An 18,180-nucleotide genomic window follows, 5' to 3' on the forward strand; every position below is an offset into this window, starting at 1 on the left:
AACTGAAAAACAAGACTGAAAAATCAACAAACCGAAAATACAACACGAACTTAGAAAAAAAAGATCCCGACGAATTGAGAACCTCCTCCTTTTTGGGAAGTCGGTTAAAAAAATACCAGTAAAGGAAGGAAAAAGTGAATTAAAAAATCTAAACCTTTCCATATAAATATGACATAAATTCTATCACAAACCACAGTTACTAGAACTGCATCTGGTGCGGCCAACACTCCGAAAAAATGTTAACTTCCATTAGACACAATTAAGTACAAACAACACATATAGAACTCTTGTATCGACTGACCTTAGTAAGTTGCCTCACCTCTTGCCGCAGTTCCCGCAGTGGGGACGCCGAAGTATCGGAGTTGATAGTCGCCACGCTAGTTGTTGAGTTGTTGTTGGTCAGTGTTGTTGAGCTGTTGTTGAGGGAACCGTTCGGTGTTGAGTGCGAGGTGTACCATTGGCTGCCGCTCGCTTGTGTGCCGACTTCACTCTGTGGATGAAGTTTATGTTGGTAAAGTTGATGTTCCTAATTTTGTTATTATTTAAATTGATTTCATTTTAGGTAAATAATTTGTTAATTTAATTTGAATACATTGAAAATATTTGCAATAATCTAACACATTTTGACATTAAAGTTTAGTGTTGGGACGTTGAGCGACGATGCGCCTAAAAAACGCAGAGTGCATAAGCCTTAAAACATGTCAAAAATATATGCTAAAAAACTGAGAGTACCTACCTTTCTCAAATTCCTTTTATTCCGTCTTCCTGGCGAATTTTGTAGCGTCGCAAAGCGGCTTACAACACCAGTACTGCTGTTTCTACTAAGTTATAAAAATAAAATATATTAGTATGCAATTCATCAGTCCTTACATACAAATGGCATATAAATAAAGCAAAAACTACCTTGACAGAGGATTAATAGCAGCGTTGAAGCTGAAAAATCTTCCCTTTGATGAAGTCCTGAAAAAGATATTGCAATGAGATACGACCATAAACATATATTCGACAGAATCTATTAGATTCTAATATTAGAAACTTTGATACTTCATTTGCTTGATGGTGCTTATTTGAAGAAATACTTGTCCGATTTGGAAAATGATTTCAGTGTCAGATAGCCGATTTGTCGACGGAGACTATAGGCTATTTATCCAGATGCGTGAATATGTAACTAATTTAAATTATCTCTTGTTGTACTTACTCAGTGCCAGTAGAAATGTCAGATATCCTATTATTGTTCGTGTTGTTGTTCTCCATTTGGAAACTATCGCGGAACGGCATGCGAAGCTGCACCTCGGGTGAGTCCACTTCTATGTCACAGTTCTATTGGAAAAACAATGGTTAATTTATATTCATGATGATAATGTATTTCCATTCATCAAGAGAAAATAAACTGACAACAGATCTGAAATGAGCACCCCAAAATCTATACTATCCCACTAATATTAAGAGGGCTATCACAAATTTTCGCGAATTTAAACGTTTTATACGAGTTTTGATGCTTTGGATATAGTCACAATAAAAAAACAAAAATAAGATTCAGAAAGTTTGATCATTTATCTTGAAAGTGTATTAAATAAATATTTTAATTTGTCCACGTACATCAGTAAAATCTTTGTCTCTGCAAAGGATGTTTCATAAAATGTTGCTTTTGGGTATCTTTTGATGCTTCGGTACTCCGAGGATATAGCAATTTAACCATTTATAAAAATGTTCAAGATACAACTATATCTTGTACTTGGAAGTGCTTAAATCAATTTATTACAATTCATACAGTATTACACCAAAAATAATTCTATAAAACTGAGAGTTACTGACAATTTTCCGTACGAAACTATATTTTTTATCTATGAAAGTATAATCCAAATTCAAATAAAAAACATTTAATAATTAAGGTGGTATTGTTATAAAGCTTGAAAAAAAAAATTGGTCTATTTAAAAGTAAAACAATATTTTAAAATAATTTTTGTTTGCAATGCAAAAATCAATATAAATCTTGTGACGCGCGGTGTTCAACTTTAGTCAGCGCCAGGCGCTTACCGAGGAGGGACGTATCGCTCGCTGTTGCGCCGCGTAAACTCGCCAGAGTTCGAAAAATATAGCGCAACCTACGCATCCAACACGTTTTGATACTAGTGAGTTTTATTTTATTTATTAGTTATAATGATCTGATTGAAATGTAATATACATAAGTATTAGGCCATGATATTCTAATTCGAAAATGTTATAGATTGGGTTCTCTTTTTTTTGATGTTGGTTATAAAGAAATATGTACGTAAATGTCATCGTCGTTAGTTTCGCTGTTGCATGATAATGTAATTGGACTTCTTTGATTCTTGCAGGATAATGAAAGCATATTTAATTCAGACTATCAGACTCAATTGAATACCAGTACAAATAATATGGTAAGTATTTTTTGTCACCCGCAAAAGGTATACGTGACATATTTGTTTTAATAAACTATCTACATTCCTAGTTTTCATTGTTGCAGGAAAATGAAGATACAATACATGGAAGACGAATTATAGATTTTAGTTTTTTTATAAATCAATTACTTATAATTGATAAACATGGTGAAAAGTTTGGTTGTCGATTAAATAATTTAAAAATTGTAAACGATTACTTGTTTATTGTAACTCAATCGAGCTATTCTAGGTTATAAAATTCATCGGTACAAATAATATTTCATAAACTATAAAAACAATAAATTATTTCGGAAAAAAGTGGCAAAGTCTCAAGTTTGTTTGTGCCGCGTGGCGGTCCGCAGGTGTGCGTTGCGTATTTCACTAGACGCACACATGCGCAAGTGCTGCCGGCTATCGTCTAATTTACCTACAACTGAGCAATTCGATTTTGTAATAGCGCTCTTAAAAAGGCGAACGAATGTTTCTTTGGCTGACTGGACACGCTCATTTATTTTAGGATCGATTTCGAATAATTTTCAGCGTTAGACCGCCCATTAATCGAGAACAAGAGCTACTTTTTACCCAGATGTGGGAAATAGGCCCCTTAGGATGCATATGAAACCTGATGATGCTAACAGAAGCAAGTATTACTAGAGATGGTATATATAATACCTTCCGTCCGTATCGTTGATGCACATGTTGTTGCACTCGTCGGAAGCAGCGCAGTAAATGCGCATGTAATTCTTCTAGCTCGGGAGGTGCTCGCTGACCATGTACGTCCAATCCTGTAAAAATACATAGTTCCAGGTTGTCATTTCAACATTTTTAGAAGCCCGAAAGTCTGACAACCATACTTAGCCTGCCCAGCCACGTCCGATTATCGGTGACCGACTTTTTTGTAGGAGGAAAAATAATACACTGATAGCAATAGTGCAACGCATACGTCCTACAAAACGTCGATTGGCCAGTTAACTGGGTTGAGGAGGTCAGATAGTTAGTCGGTCCATGTGGCACACTGGTACTCAGCTGAATCCGCAACCGACCCAACATAGTTATGAAAAGGCTAGGCAGATGATGAATTGACTCATCTGTTTAAGGAAAACAGGCGATAATATTTCATTTCTCACCAAACTTCAACAGCGGTATCTGGTCAGCAATGAGGTCCTTCAGTTCAGCGAGTAAGGTCGCGTGGTCGGGATGTCTTGCTTCATAAGCCGGCGTTAGGAATGCTCGCTCGTAGTTCACTATGCCGCCTTGGACCGCTGGGTCTAGGATACCTGTACACAAATAAAACGGTTAAAAATATGCACTATTTAAATTGCATAAATAATTGTAAAGAAAAGGTGCGTCAGCTTTCTAGACTCTATGATGTGGAACTGAATTCTAAGAGAAATGTAAATCATTTATTTGCAAATAATAAGTGTAACAAATATGCTGGATAAAAAAATATAGTGTCTCAAATAAGAGTATTCCGTATTATAACCACCAACATAAAACATGTTACAGTGTAGTTACCAACGAAGGCGATAGGCTAACATTTTATAAGATTGTTGAAGGAAGTAGCTCATGTTTTTTCTCATGGAAAAAGCCGGGGTCAGAAAGTAGTCAATCTATATTTTATCATCATTATCACCAGCTCTTCTCAACGCCAAGGTTCAGCCCACCCCAAATTTCCTCAACGATGTGTCCCTTCACCTTTTCTCAGTCATTGAAATCCAAGATAAAAACACTTTTTTATATATTTCAGGGAGTATTTCTCCAGTAACTTACCACTAAGCCTCATAGTCAACGGATGCAGCGGTGCATCAGGTCCTCTCGCCTCAATGATGAGCGACTTGAGTCGTCTGTTGGTGTCCTTCAGCGCTTCCACTGCGGCCGATATGGGGGATACCTCGTAAGTACGTTGCGATTCTACTGGGAACCAGCGGAGAATTCCTGCGGGAAAGGGCGAAAATAAATTGTTTGTTTGTGTCTAACACATTTGGCCAAGAAAAACTTATAACAAGGCTCACTTAGACACGATGTCATTCATAGGTTAGATTCGATCAAGATATTCTATCACGTTTGGCCTTCACCCTATCGAAAAATCACATTTTTAAAAACGTTTTTAACAACGTTTACGAGTTTAGAAAATCGTTTCGGCTAATTGGTCCAATACATAATACATGGTTACATGGAAATTAATTTTAATGTGGGAAACATTTTATAATTTTAGTTTGTCCAGATATACATTTTGAGAAAATGACGGTGAGGACAGAAATCAGTTGTTATTATATAGATCTTCCAAAAAAAGGTTCAAGTTTCTTTTAAAGTTCAACTAAAATATTCGAGGTCAGATTTAGTATTTTGGAGTCATACCTGGCAATTTCTCGCTAATTTCTAGTTCAGTCCTTTCGAGCCATCGGGTAGCGAACTCATTTTGATTCGATAGGTCGTCTGATGAACCATCCAGGGACTCTTCTGCGAACAAACAAGGTATAATAATTTACACATAAACAATTTCACCACTTATCCATATCGATATATTTTATCGATAAAACAAATGCCAAATTCCTCTAATTTATGTTCAAATCAGAGTCGTTGCAGCGTGTCTTTTAAATTTTATCGCATTTATTTAAAATATTTTCATGGTAGAGTTACCTGCTCTATGAAAAGGCCTGGAGAATTCGAATTTATCGACATTATTATGCTTGTAATATTGCAATATCTGTTCGGCTATCGGCTTGCCGGATAAACGTTTTAGTTTATCGCCCATCACTGGTTCGACTGCGTTAATTTGTAGGTCTGTGTTTGTGTTAAGGATATTACAGAAAGGAGTAAATGATTTTGAAAGTTGTTAGTGCACAGATGTTCTTGAATGGAGCCACGTTAAACATAGTTTTTTGTTTTTTACATATTTTTTTTTGTTGATAAATAATATTCATATCTCAACGTAGAATTGACGTCCATTTGTTTGATATACATTCTGAATAATAATGTGGCTATGTACCGAACACCCCCTTAATAACTATGTTTTTTGAATACTGAAACTTCAATCAATTTTTAGTGCTGTTCCAACATCATTCTATCACTGTCACACTTGAGTTATTTGCTGCGACAAAACGACGTTTAGGGACGTCTTTAAAGTTGAGTAACGTTTCAGTATTTCGGGATATTATAATGAAACTTTATAAAAAGGATACACTGTCCATCAGACTCGGTAATCTCCGGTCCAGGCGGGTCCAACTTGGGTAACACTTCAGCTTCAGGCCACTCGTCTAGCAGACGGTCTTTGAACTCCTGCAGTTGTTCATATTCGTTGCCGCGGTAGATATAACCCTGAAAATTAGTAGAAATATTATGAAGATAAAAGGGTTAAAAAATTAAAGGAATATCATTTAGAGAGGAGAAATCATCTTTTTATGAGATCATGACGCAATTTACTTGCAATAAAAATATTAAATAATTTTCTTACAGGTACAAACTTAAAGACGGCTCGCAACTAATTTTCATATACGGGTATCCCAAAGTTGTTCAAAGCCAGCATTGAGTTTGGTGAGAACGATACTATAGTTTTTTACTATAATGTAAAATATTTTACTTCGAAAGCGACTACAAATCTTGGTACTTTTTGATACACAAATAAACAACAATAGAAAAAACTTACATAAGGCGTCCTCAACAGCTCCGGGAATCCTTTCCCGTGATAAACTACTCTATAATACCCGGGATGAGACCTTGGGGTCCGTAACATAGCCTCATACAAACTCGCTAACTGCGTATGTAAGTCCGCTAGAGGTCCGTAACCTAGTGCTTCTTCTTCATAAACTGAGACCAATTCCTTGACTATCTCGACAGCTAACTCCCATTGGCGGCCGCGGTTTAAATAGTCTGCTATAACGAGGTAGAGGTATTCCTGTAAAGCAATATTTATATACAACATACGTATTTATTTTTTAAGGTACTAAAAACAAAAAAATATTTGCAACTAATTGCGTGTTACAGTAATATTGAATGTTGTTTATTTCCAATTACAAAACAGCATTGAAACAAAGCTGTAAGTTTTGTGAGTTAATTTGGGCAACACCGGCAATATATTATACTCATAGTAAAGTCAACTTACAAATTAGATCCGAAGTTATATTAAAATAAAATTTACATTACTTGAACGACCAAGATTCGTAACTTCACCAATCACTCTTGCCATAGTCAAACAAAACATCCGTTGCCATACAAAATTTGAACACAGATGAATATGATAAACTACGCGCTTTAAAGCAATAATTTCAACATAATACTTATACTACATACCTTCAACTCCCGATGCGTAGTATGACTATCATGTTCCATATTGGGATGTCTCAACCGCGGCGGCAGTGGGTCATGGCTCCATTGTAACAGTTTCGCGTGAAGACGCAAAGAGAGGCCCGCTTCAGCCCACTGTTGGGCCGCGAAGTGCATTCTAGCTAGCTTGTGGACGTAGCTGTAAGGGAAATTGAGCTGTTAGCACATTGGAATAGGGTTGAGATTTGTTTGGATGTACGCTACGGCGTAGCGTGGCTGCTCTAAATCGTAGCAACGTAGCACTACGTACATTACTACATAACGTAAACTCTCCTAAGAAAATAGCACGTCGCAATGCGGGTGTTCGGGAGACGAGAAACGTTATCGTTTCCGCCCTTGTACGTTTTCTTTTGAACCGGCCAATTTTTCGTAAAAAATCGTTGACAGGTGGCTTAAAGGACCCCAACGCTTCGTTAGTTCACTCGTAACTGATATTTTTAGTCATGCTCACCATACGTATTTGACCTAGAAGGAGGCGCCTGACCTACCTGCATAATGGCATCTCCGCTCATCTTTCCTTACTCCGTGATCACTACACGTACCGTATATACATGTGTGGGCGCTCGATCTGCTGGTAGAAGTGTAGCACGCAGGTGGTGAGGTGCATGCGGTGCGGCGTAGCGGAGCGCAGCGAGGCGGCGCGGTACTGTAGCAGCGCGTCCAGCTGCCGGGCGGCGGCGGCTACGAGCTGCGCGGCGCAGGTTCGTAGCGGGAGGGGGGCGGCGCTACATAGTGCCCCACATAGGGACACGAAGCGAGCCCGCCATACAGTGTCACCACATCCCCGTTCGACTAGCACATCTACTTTGTCGATCATCTCACTTTCCAAGTCTTTTAGGGGGCTCTCTGCAAAAAAAAATATGTACAGTTAATATTTAATATTTTTTTTCATTATTACTTTTCGTAAATCTTCATCACCAATATGTACTCACCGGATTCACCATTTAACATACTATGGCTGAACTCCGTCTGCATCATATCGAAGAACAGCGGTATGGTTGTATTCCGAACCTCCTCGTCTCTAAGGAAGGAGACCTCTAAGAAAGGCCCCACTATGCACGGAATGAATGAACGCTTGTGATGATCTGTGGACAATGATGAAACGTTTAATATCAACACTTATAGCATGCTATCACGATGTGAATTTATAGTAACGTAGCAGTCATTTAAACATATTTGGCAGTAGTTACAGGAAGTCAGAAGCCAGAGTTTGATAACGGGTTGCTCGAATAGGTTGAGGTCCAATAGGCAGTCGCTCTATGTAAAACACTAGTACTCAGCTGAATCAGGTTAAACTGGAAGTCGTCTCAAAAAAATTGGGCAAAGGCTAGGCTAGGCAATCGGAAAGTTGACGATACCTCGGCATGGATAAATGATAGCCAGGGTTTCTAAACCGAACGCAAAAGTTTCCTTACCCAAACTGAACCACATTTCGCTAAGGCACTCAGCGACCCCTCGTCTGACATCGCCGTACAAAGCACTGAGTCTTTGCTTCCGCGCCGCTGGTAATGTTTCTAGTTGGAGGGGTGATGACGTAGCGAGCGCGGCGCCAGCTTCGAACCATGTGCGACAAAGTGAATGTACGCCGCTCAGAGTTTCGGAATCCGCTTCTTCGGCCGCGTGGAGACGGTCGCGGAGAGTGATCGCTAGTAGTCTGCAATGTGTGAAAATGTGCCTTATTGCAAGCTGATAAAGTATGTATTTAGTTGAGTAATTGTATGCTATCATACAGAGGTATATTATAAATCTTAGGTATTTAGTTGTTAGCATTGTGCAGCATAAAAGAAAAAGTGACTATATTGACACGAATGAATCAGGGGAGCCAATACACAAAGTTTTAGCAGATTCAAAAAACAACAGCATTTAAACATTTTAGTAAATATTATTAGTAAACCAATCACAATATTCATAATTGGAGTCAACATTCTACATTCAAGCATGTGGTGACCTGTGTCTGTGTTTGAAAGACACTGCATTTCTATCGAATAATATAGGTAAACCAGAACTAGATACGATTATAAACATTTTATTACCCTTCTATAACCTTACCTCAAAGCATGCAGCATAACATAATGCTGTAGATGCAGCATATCAGCCCAATGAGGTCTGAAGACAGGTCTTCTCAACACTGCCAGGAACAAAGACAGACAGTCACTGACCAGCGTGCCAGGACCGCCGAGGTTCTCCGCTTCTAGAGCCCTGACTACCATCAGGTATTGGTGTTCCGACATCTGTCGTACCATATCTAAGAGGACTGATACTATTCGTCTCTGAAAATGGGAGGTTTTCTTGTTTTGCAGTGCGTTAAGAGAGACCTATTTACAACATTTGTATAACAAACATATTTATGGTGAACTCTTCCATGACACACGGGCGCTATGTCTTCTTATAAACCAATAATAAGAATTTGATAGCATTTTCACGCTAGCGGCTATTCAGCGTCACAACGCGCCGATTGTACCAGCTTATTCCCGCGTTTATGTACGACAAAAACCAATTGACAAAACCAGTTCAAACCAAGCTTAAATCCACTGGTGTAAAAGTAGAGTGTTTTCTAGAGAAAATCTTTGTAGTAATCAATTTTACCTAACAGCTTATTTAAAACTCACCAACAAAGCATCATCAGCACTATTCGTGTGTCCCTCACTCTTGCGATTCATGAGCATCGTTTCAGCAGTCTTCAATACTGTAGGCAACAGTCTTCTGGCCAACTCGCCGCGGTCCGCATCGACGGGCCCTACGTCATCTCGCGCGAGGAGTGTTGTCACTTCTCCCAATGTTTCCACGCAAAGCTCCACCTAGTGAAAGAGGTTGGTTTATGTGTGTTTTGTATGATGAAGAACACATTATAAGCTTCATATCCTAAAAGAAAATATGGAATCATTTAGCTTAATAGAACCATAGTTTTAACCATTCGAGTCTACGCAATCGTTTACTATTTGGACACTATATGTAGACGTAGGAACACGTTGCCATATAGGTACAAAGTCATTCCCTTTGTATTATGTTATCAATCAATTCAAACAGATCAAGAACTGTGTCCATGTCCAATTGAAATGTCTATAATCTTAATTTAAATGGAATGAATGAAATTACACAAATACTATTATGAGCTTATTTTTATGATAACTTTCACAGTAGCATGAAGTACACATATATTATTCTTGTAAGCCAATAACGTAAGTGCTTTTTAGATATTAAATAATATTATTGAAGCTGTTTATTATGCTCTTAAAACCCACCAGGATGCGTCCACTTTTAAAGTATTTCTAGTCATAAAATCCTGTTTTATTTCGCCTATAATACTTACACTATCCTCTTGTACGTGGAAGCGGCTGCATGAAATCAGAACATGATTACACTATCTGTACTGTACAATACATAGCTCCCTTTAAAAAGCTTTGTACAACATTATTTGATACACAGATAATAATTATGCGAAGCATACGATTACATGACGATGTAGTTTTCAGACACATTCCTGCTTCAAAACTGTACATATTAAAAAGCATGATTTATTTTCCAACGATAAGGATATTATAGTAAATGAATGACAATTATTATCGCGAGGATCAGAGATTATTTTATTAGAGGAAGCTGGAATAAAAAGCATTTCATAATTTACTGGGGAAAATGACAGTTACATCGTATATGGGTATGATTGATAAGTTCTTAATTAGCTTCCGCGGTCCGTCCTCGAATTAAAGTTACAGAGAGCGCGCACTGCTGTCATTTTTCAGTCAACGCTTACAAATAATGAATTCACAGTACAGTAAAGCTTTATTTGGACCAAATTGGACCAAAAGTCCAGTTACACTGCCAACCAGTCATTCTAAAACGGTGAATTCCGAATACAAACATTTCAAACAACATACTTTCTCATTTAAATACTTCAAACTGAGAAAAATGCAATTCAGAACAAAAATTTCACATAAAATGCCAGCAGTATGCGCCTCCTTTCAAATCGAAGCTGCTTTAAAATGTGCTTATTCTAAAGGCGTATACATACGATCTGCTGGTGATGTGTGTGGTCGTGTAGCCTCGCCGTATCAGCGCCGAGAAGTCGCGCCGCCTTGCCGACCGAACGCGACTTGTGGGCAGCTTCGCGATCCCACTGCCACACCCGATATTGCTAGCGGACGCTGACTTATTCCCGAATTATAAGGCTGAGATTATATTGTCATGTTACGATTACCAAGAGAAAAAAAAAACAGTTATTTATTTGTACTCTGCTTCAATTATGAATGTATAAAGTTGTATCGTATAATGACAATTCAACTTAAGCCAAAAGGTAGGTTGAATCGGGAATTCGTCTTAAGCGTACACCAAATTACTGATCATTATAAATTATTACTTCATTTTAATTTTAATATTCAGTTTTTTTTTCTTTTATAATTTCACCAAAAAGGAGTTCCAATACTTATAATGATCAGCGGCAACACTAACGAACTGTCAGATAAACTTTGACAGTGACAGATAATTGACATCTGTCATCTAACAGCTCGCTAGGGTAAAACATGCAACACATCAAGAGTTTGCACACAATTTAGTCTTCAAGCGACATCGAAGGCGCTTGTTAATATTTTCTAATTTATTTATTTAACACCAACATCAAAAAAATGTTGCAATGTTATTTTGAAATCGTAAGTGTAAAGTAGAATAGTTTTATATGTATGGATACTTATACTAGATAGAAATTAAATAATAAGAAGTATTGGTAAAATTAAATAGTTACATAAATAGTGCAGAAATATAGTCCATACATATTGTGAGAGTCACAGAATATTAGTAAAGGTGTTCACACAGACAGACACACATCTAATTGGCTTAAGTATGGTTCAAATACTGAGAAATAAACTATCGGCCAACATTGAAAGGGCCTTCTTTTTTTAGTAGATAACCCAAATATTACCAACTCACATTTTGTGACAAAAAATAATATTCTTTCGAAAACTTATATTACCCAACATGACTTTAAAAACATGTAATCTTAAATAGGTGTTAGAAAACCCCAAAACTGAAATCCAACCCCGTGACATTTAAAATATAACCCCATTATGAAAACTGAACCATCTTTTGCCTATTTCACCGTCAAATAGTGCGGCACACTACACACACACAGTGAACAACACTACATGCACACACACACAAACATATAAAGTGATGTTAGTAAATACATAATAATTAATAATGCCAATATTATTAAAAATAGAGGTAGGTGACGAAGTACTTACGGTATAATATTCTTATTTGAAATGAAAATAATTAATGTATTATTTATTTCGAGTGATGTTACTGAATCACGTTTTGTGTGCATATCTCACGATGCGGGTGCGACGAAGGCACGGTATTACATAGTTTAGAACGCGTAGAGTGATTAAAAAGTATGTCAGAAAATAGGCGAATATAGTCTTGTTAAGAGAGTTTATAGGTATCGATTTAAAAAGTATCGATACTTTACTGAGAGCTTATACTAAAATCGATAAATCCTTTTTCATATAATATGACCGCATCGCCTTTTCTCTGACAATTGCTTTTTGTAGTATCGAGTAGGTAATGCATATTATTATTCATGAAGTGACCTTTCCATGCAAGTCTGTACTTTATTGAGAATTTTCTTCCAGAAGTTTCAAGCCTTTGCTCCTTAGATTTAATATCGATAATCATATACAACCTTAGAAAAGGGTATAGAAAATGTATCTCTATTTCTAATATCACTGAAAGTATTAAAAAAAACGAATATAAAAATTAAGAAGCTAAGGCTTGATTGTATATAGACATTTTTGTGATGATATTGCGCAGTTAGTAATATACATTTACATATTGTTAGAAGCATGCCAGTTACATGATTTTCTTGAGTACATATGAATCTTAGTATGAGTTATTTGTAATACACTAGGTGTTACAAGTAGGTACCTATATCTGTTTTTGTTATGCCACATCAATGTTTGTATAATTCATTTAAATGGCAAAATATATTTTCCAGGTAGCCTAATAATCTAATTCTTTATGTTAGAGGATTTAATTTTGATAAATCGATTATATCTCAATATTGATTATATTCAATATATGTAGGGAGTTAGTATTTAAAATGAGAAGTTAGTTTTAGCCTAAGAAATGGTAAAGAGATACAACACCATTCTTCCATTCAAGTCTACACTATTTATGTTGGGAGACTGTCACTGCTGAAGTTTAAAATTACAAAAAAAAATGAATGCTAGTACATAGTTGATTATTTTAGAGTAACATCTACAATTAAATGCCCATTTTTATATTCAATCTCAATTTTAGTTCAAAACACAATTATGTTAAGATTTTTTTAAACTAACTTATCGCAGTGAAAGCCCTCACTCAATAATAATCTCTACGGCATACAACATAGGGTGCAAATCGGGCTGCATGCATCGGCGTGCGTGCTTACCTCGGTGATGCCGCGTCTCGCCAAACGGACACATACCTGACTGGCTCCAAGTGTTTGTGGGGAACGAATGATTTGAAATACTTAAGTTAAATATCGATATAATTACTGAAAAACTATATAATTTCATCGATGAAAATGTTGGACTCAGATTTCTACCAAGACCCACGACGCATTTTTAACACTTAAGTAAAAAAAAATGTTATTTAACCATAAAAATTAGTAAAACTTCATCGATATTTTTTATCGATAAAAGTTTTTGTACCAAATCGCGAGTTATCATCAAAAGTAAGGTGAATAACTTTACTAAAACGACTAGTAGATCAACTAAAATAATTTCATAATCATTCGTCCCCCACTAAACAATCCTTTGTAGTGACGACAGACGTTTAAACAAAAATTCACGAACACAAATACGTTTACATTACCTATGTGCGGTGCTCACATACCAATACACGAACCGGTGAGTTTTATTCACTACATTTACACAGGGTTATTGACGAAAGTGATACCTTAAAATTAATTTATTGTTTTCGAGTGCTGCCAGGATTATAAAATAAAAACTGTCGATAGAATTGTACTCAGTTGAATTTGCTGTTTTCAAAAAAAATCTTGGTTATTAATTCTATATGTATCTTAGGTCCTGGCTACATTCAAAGTATTTGCTAATGCAAGAAAACTTACCTATAGGTAGATATATTATTGTTGATAAGCGAGGCCGCATGATTTTGTCACTGATTAAGAAATCCGTATGGGAACTAATGGAAACGGCAAATATTGTGTTAAAAAAATCTTTTGCAACGTCACTTATCAAGTGTTTGTAACCATTTTCATGGAATGTATAAATGTGTAATAGATCCCATTAAATTGTGTACAGTTCTTGATATTATTGCACTTTTTCTTTTACACATAAAAATCAAAAATATTAGTTTTATTTTTGTTCAAAGAATTTTAAAAATGGGTATGTTCTTTGCTTAGTATTTTTAGACATTTATGGGATAGTTGCAGTACAGTGTTTAAGTAGATTGTTTTTTTATGTCAAGTTTGTTTGTATGTAATGTTTATGAGTAAATGTTTTGTGTTTAATGTGTTTATATTGTCATGTTGGTGATATTCGTGTACTGCGTTTTAGACTTTCGCACAGAAAATAAACCAGATTATAAACGACTTATGTACACAACTGCTGTAACTTTAGGTCCTTAAAATGACTCAGAGAACAACAAATCCACTAAATCAAGCATTGATAGACTTTACCCACTTTATCTAACTTGAATAGACTAAAACACAGTACACAAACATAATCTATCTGCAGATTACAACAACCGATTCATCCGTTGTACATAGAGATTGAATTTTGACATTAGCTTCATACAAATTATTTTATTTTATATTTTATCAAAAACTTACAGCTAGATAATATAACAGTAATTATATAAGTAGAATATAGCCAATTACCTACAAGTTTTCACTACTAAGTAAGTGCTTTTGTCAAATTTCAATATCTAACCAAAAAACAACCTATTGGTCGGTTATTATAATCCGCAGTATGTCTAACAATATTTTCCCCACTGACCTCTGCTTGTGTATGTAACAACGCTCGCGTAGTGGCCGCTAGATGTGGCAGCAGCAGAGCTCGGGCGGACGGCTGAGCGCAGAGCGGACCGCGGACCAATTCCAGTAAAGCCAACATCCGTTGTTTGCTGAGACGGCCTAGGGGTAACGCGTCTAGTGCTCGCACTATGTAGGCACTGGAAGTTGATCGAAGTTTTTTAAATGTGCTTAAAGAGCCTGTTTTGGCAAGAAAGTAAGTAATCAAAAATATTGAAATTTATGTTTACAAAAGATATGCTAGAAGACCGCAAAATAAAAAATATATATTTTGGGGACAGAGCGATTTGGAAGAAGATACGGAAAGCAGATCCGGTCACAATACAGGATAAACGCTAAGAAGACTAAGAATATTATAATAATATCCTGTACTTTACTGTCTTTATTGTTACTAATATTATAATTGCGGAATGATGTCTCAAACGTTTGCGATAAAAGTTTGGCACGAAGGCAGATAGAGATAGGTTACTGTTTATCCGGGTGTTATAAGTAGTTGAGTCCGATAGTAAAACCAAAGGCTAGTTTTCTATAATTAAATAAATATGAACAAACCTGAGTTCATTATCTGGATACACTTTGATGATATGCGGTACCGCATGCGGGAGGTATTTCAGCGCAGATCCTTGGCACGTTAGAGCGTGATCTCCGCAACGCATTAACCATACTAACTTTTCTAATAGATCCTGTAATAAAGATGTAAATACAATATATTTTAAACAAATCTTAATAAATTATCGTCATGTACTCTGTAGGCTGCATAGTATCCATGTACATAATATATGTATACATCATCATTGATAATTTTATCAATGTCTGAATTGTGTGCAATTTAGTCGATTTTTTCTCTCTAAGGAAAGATGACATGAATAAGGAAGGAGTGAATGTTGTTAGTATGACGGCTACCAGAGGGGAAAGAAAGTGAAAAACATTGCGTCGGCTTCACATAACTTAAGAAGAAAGATAATAATATACACTTTACCTCAAACAGACAATAGAAGTCATGATCAGAAGCTCTATCTCCCAAAGCGTTTCGTAATTGTCGACTTCTCACAATAAGTCTAATTAGGCTCTCTATGCACTTCATACACATCAACAGACGCTTTAACGCCGCATCGCCTGAATCCGCGGCAGATATCACCCAAACCATCACTGATATTAATTTCCTGTGAAATGGGTTATGTGAAGTAATTATAATATTTCACATTCTTTCTCAAATCAAGTAAGTAAACTACAGAACATAATTCTTGAAATAGACCTTGGACCTAGAATGGTACCTTGAGGAACACCCATATACTCATGTATGAATAGTAAAAAATCTTAAAATAACTTGTGTTCGTTTGATTTCATAACAGTTAAATATGTATCCTTTGCTGTTAAAAACCGGATACTACAGCAGGTTAAACTTATGTCTTAAAAATATAGTGATGAACTCAATCAAAAGCCTTTGTAAGGTCTAGAATTACAACTAAAAATGCACTTACTCGTAAGCCAAAGCATCGCAGAAGCTGTCATCAATATAAACGTGTAACACTGGTTGGAAATGTTGGTACTTATGATCGGCCACTAACGATATGACTCGAAGTAAACATTCTAGTACTAGAACTCCGTAGCTGTTGTCTGTGTATTCGTTGTCTTTGTGATCTTCTTGTACCTAGGAAGAAAATATATAAACTCGAGTGCGTTTTATATTTAGTCGTCCATTTGGTAGGAAAATTTTGTTACAACTCTGTAAAATTTCCTGTATTTGGTTTATATAGTAAAAAGACTCAATGATGAGTGTGAGTTGTGTAATTAGACGAACATTTTAACACTCAAGATCGACGATTTATTTTTGGACTTTTATATTATAACATTTTTAAACTGTAATTTTCACAAGGGCTAGTTTATTTAAACTTCTAAAAACTCAAAACTTTTTAAAATAAGTAGGTACAAATGTATTACCTGTGTAAGTATACTGAATAAAGCATCAAGTATATCCTGAAGGAATTTGACTAATTCTTCACTGGGCACGACTAGGAGTTGAGACAGCGCATTTCTTAGGGTACCTTCCGCGTAATGTGCGTTCCATTTCAACACGCCTAAGATCTCCTCTGAAATAACAGGAAATACCTTTTTATCTAATACTAAGTCGTTTTAGTAAGTACAAATTACTGAAAACATCTGGACTGATTTCAAGGATTCTAGGCCGGACAAGAACCAAATTACTAGTATTTTAAAATTGTACGTACTTTCCAAATATATCTTACAGCCGTTCGCTATCTGTTGTTTTGCCTACTAGCGGTAGAATTTTGACCTTATCCCAAATTTTGAAATAAAGGAAACTTGGACTAAAAATCCGAAATCATCAATCTGCATTGAGCAAGCATGGTGATTAAGCTCATGTATGGGAATCCTGGGCACTGGCACCATAAAAATCCTTACAAGGATGATAATGTATGACATATTTACCTCTCTGCGTCAACTTAGTAGAGCACAGCTTAGTATGTACAGTTAGACTATCCCTATGTACGAGAGTCAGTACACCCCGGGCGAGGCCATGTTCGGCGCCGGCCGGCAGTTCACTTCTCTCAGCCGGTAAGCGGAGACAGCTCGCACAAGCTTCTGCTTCTATGTCGCCGCCGGTTGAACGTTTGTCGATCTGTGGGGAGATTTCGTGTAAATAAGTGGATAAATAAAAAAGTTGGATAGTACTTGTGCCAAGAGAAAGAGATGACATGAGAGTTATAGTAACTTAAATAACGAGTACTATATTGGAAAACTAAATTGAGAACTAATGTTTGAAAATCATCTCCATATTTGAAATCCATAAAAGGGATACTTCTCTGTACATATATGTCCAGTGATGTTCTAGAGATTGAACAAAAAGTAAAAAAAGAAAAAACAGTGCCAAGGGACATAACTCAGCAAAACTGACAATTGTGGCACGTCATTATAACAACACCCCATTTGATGACACAATAAAATCATATAAAAAAAATATTGCATACCTTATAAACACACAAATTATGCTGTGTATCAGGAGTGGTAGTTCCCTCTCTTTGCATGAGTCGTAAGTATGAGAGAGCGAAGTGTCTCTCCGCCCTGTCTTTAGCCTCGTTCGACGAACGATGGCGGCACAGGAATACTAGGTGAGCTTCTTTGAATTCTTCGATGTTTAGACATACCTGGAAGAAAAAATAGTGTAAAAGTAAGTTAACCTGGTAACTAGGTTGAGGACGTCAGATAGGCAGTCGCTTATTGTAAAACACTGATACTCAGCTACATCCAGTTAGACCGGGAGTCGACCCAACACAGTTGTGAAAAGGCTAGGCAGATGATATTACAAAATAGACGACCTATTATGAATTATCACGTTCAATTTTCAAAGTAAACTATTACAATGTAAGTTTTAAAAAAACTAACGTTTATGTTATCCTAAAAGAGAAACAT

At 36.4% G+C, this 18,180-nt stretch overlaps 1 protein-coding gene across 6 annotated transcripts in view; it reads right to left on the reverse strand.

The window, feature by feature from the left end:
• The window catches only part of LOC110379175 (dedicator of cytokinesis protein 1), a 39,140-nt gene that overhangs the window by 4,612 nt on the left and 16,348 nt on the right, over positions 1-18,180 (reverse strand). For 2 of the 6 annotated variants that reach the window (XM_064040257.1, XM_064040255.1), the window contains exons 12-36: positions 17,739-17,915; positions 17,200-17,389; positions 16,693-16,841; positions 16,233-16,402; positions 15,731-15,914; positions 15,304-15,434; positions 14,717-14,891; positions 10,735-10,839; positions 9,335-9,523; positions 8,775-8,995; positions 8,141-8,379; positions 7,658-7,810; positions 7,268-7,571; positions 6,693-6,864; positions 6,049-6,297; positions 5,585-5,720; positions 5,043-5,186; positions 4,761-4,862; positions 4,173-4,337; positions 3,530-3,679; positions 3,075-3,187; positions 1,199-1,320; positions 904-960; positions 737-821; positions 320-490 (exon numbers count right to left, since the gene is read on the reverse strand). In XM_064040257.1, coding sequence (XP_063896327.1) covers positions 320-490; positions 737-821; positions 904-960; positions 1,199-1,320; positions 3,075-3,187; positions 3,530-3,679; positions 4,173-4,337; positions 4,761-4,862; positions 5,043-5,186; positions 5,585-5,720; positions 6,049-6,297; positions 6,693-6,864; positions 7,268-7,571; positions 7,658-7,810; positions 8,141-8,379; positions 8,775-8,995; positions 9,335-9,523; positions 10,735-10,839; positions 14,717-14,891; positions 15,304-15,434; positions 15,731-15,914; positions 16,233-16,402; positions 16,693-16,841; positions 17,200-17,389; positions 17,739-17,915 — 4,053 coding nt within the window. Of the gene's footprint in view, positions 1-301; positions 491-736; positions 822-903; positions 961-1,198; positions 1,321-3,074; positions 3,188-3,529; positions 3,680-4,172; positions 4,338-4,760; positions 4,863-5,042; positions 5,187-5,584; positions 5,721-6,048; positions 6,298-6,692; positions 6,865-7,267; positions 7,572-7,657; positions 7,811-8,140; positions 8,380-8,774; positions 8,996-9,334; positions 9,524-10,734; positions 10,840-14,716; positions 14,892-15,303; positions 15,435-15,730; positions 15,915-16,232; positions 16,403-16,692; positions 16,842-17,199; positions 17,390-17,738; positions 17,916-18,180 lie in introns of all 6 variants that reach the window. The other 4 variants (XM_064040256.1, XM_064040253.1, XM_064040254.1 and 1 more) reach the window with 3 other exon arrangements.

The sequence above is a fragment of the Helicoverpa armigera genome, chromosome 21, assembly GCF_030705265.1.
Source record: "Helicoverpa armigera isolate CAAS_96S chromosome 21, ASM3070526v1, whole genome shotgun sequence".
NCBI lineage: Eukaryota > Metazoa > Arthropoda > Insecta > Lepidoptera > Noctuidae > Helicoverpa > Helicoverpa armigera.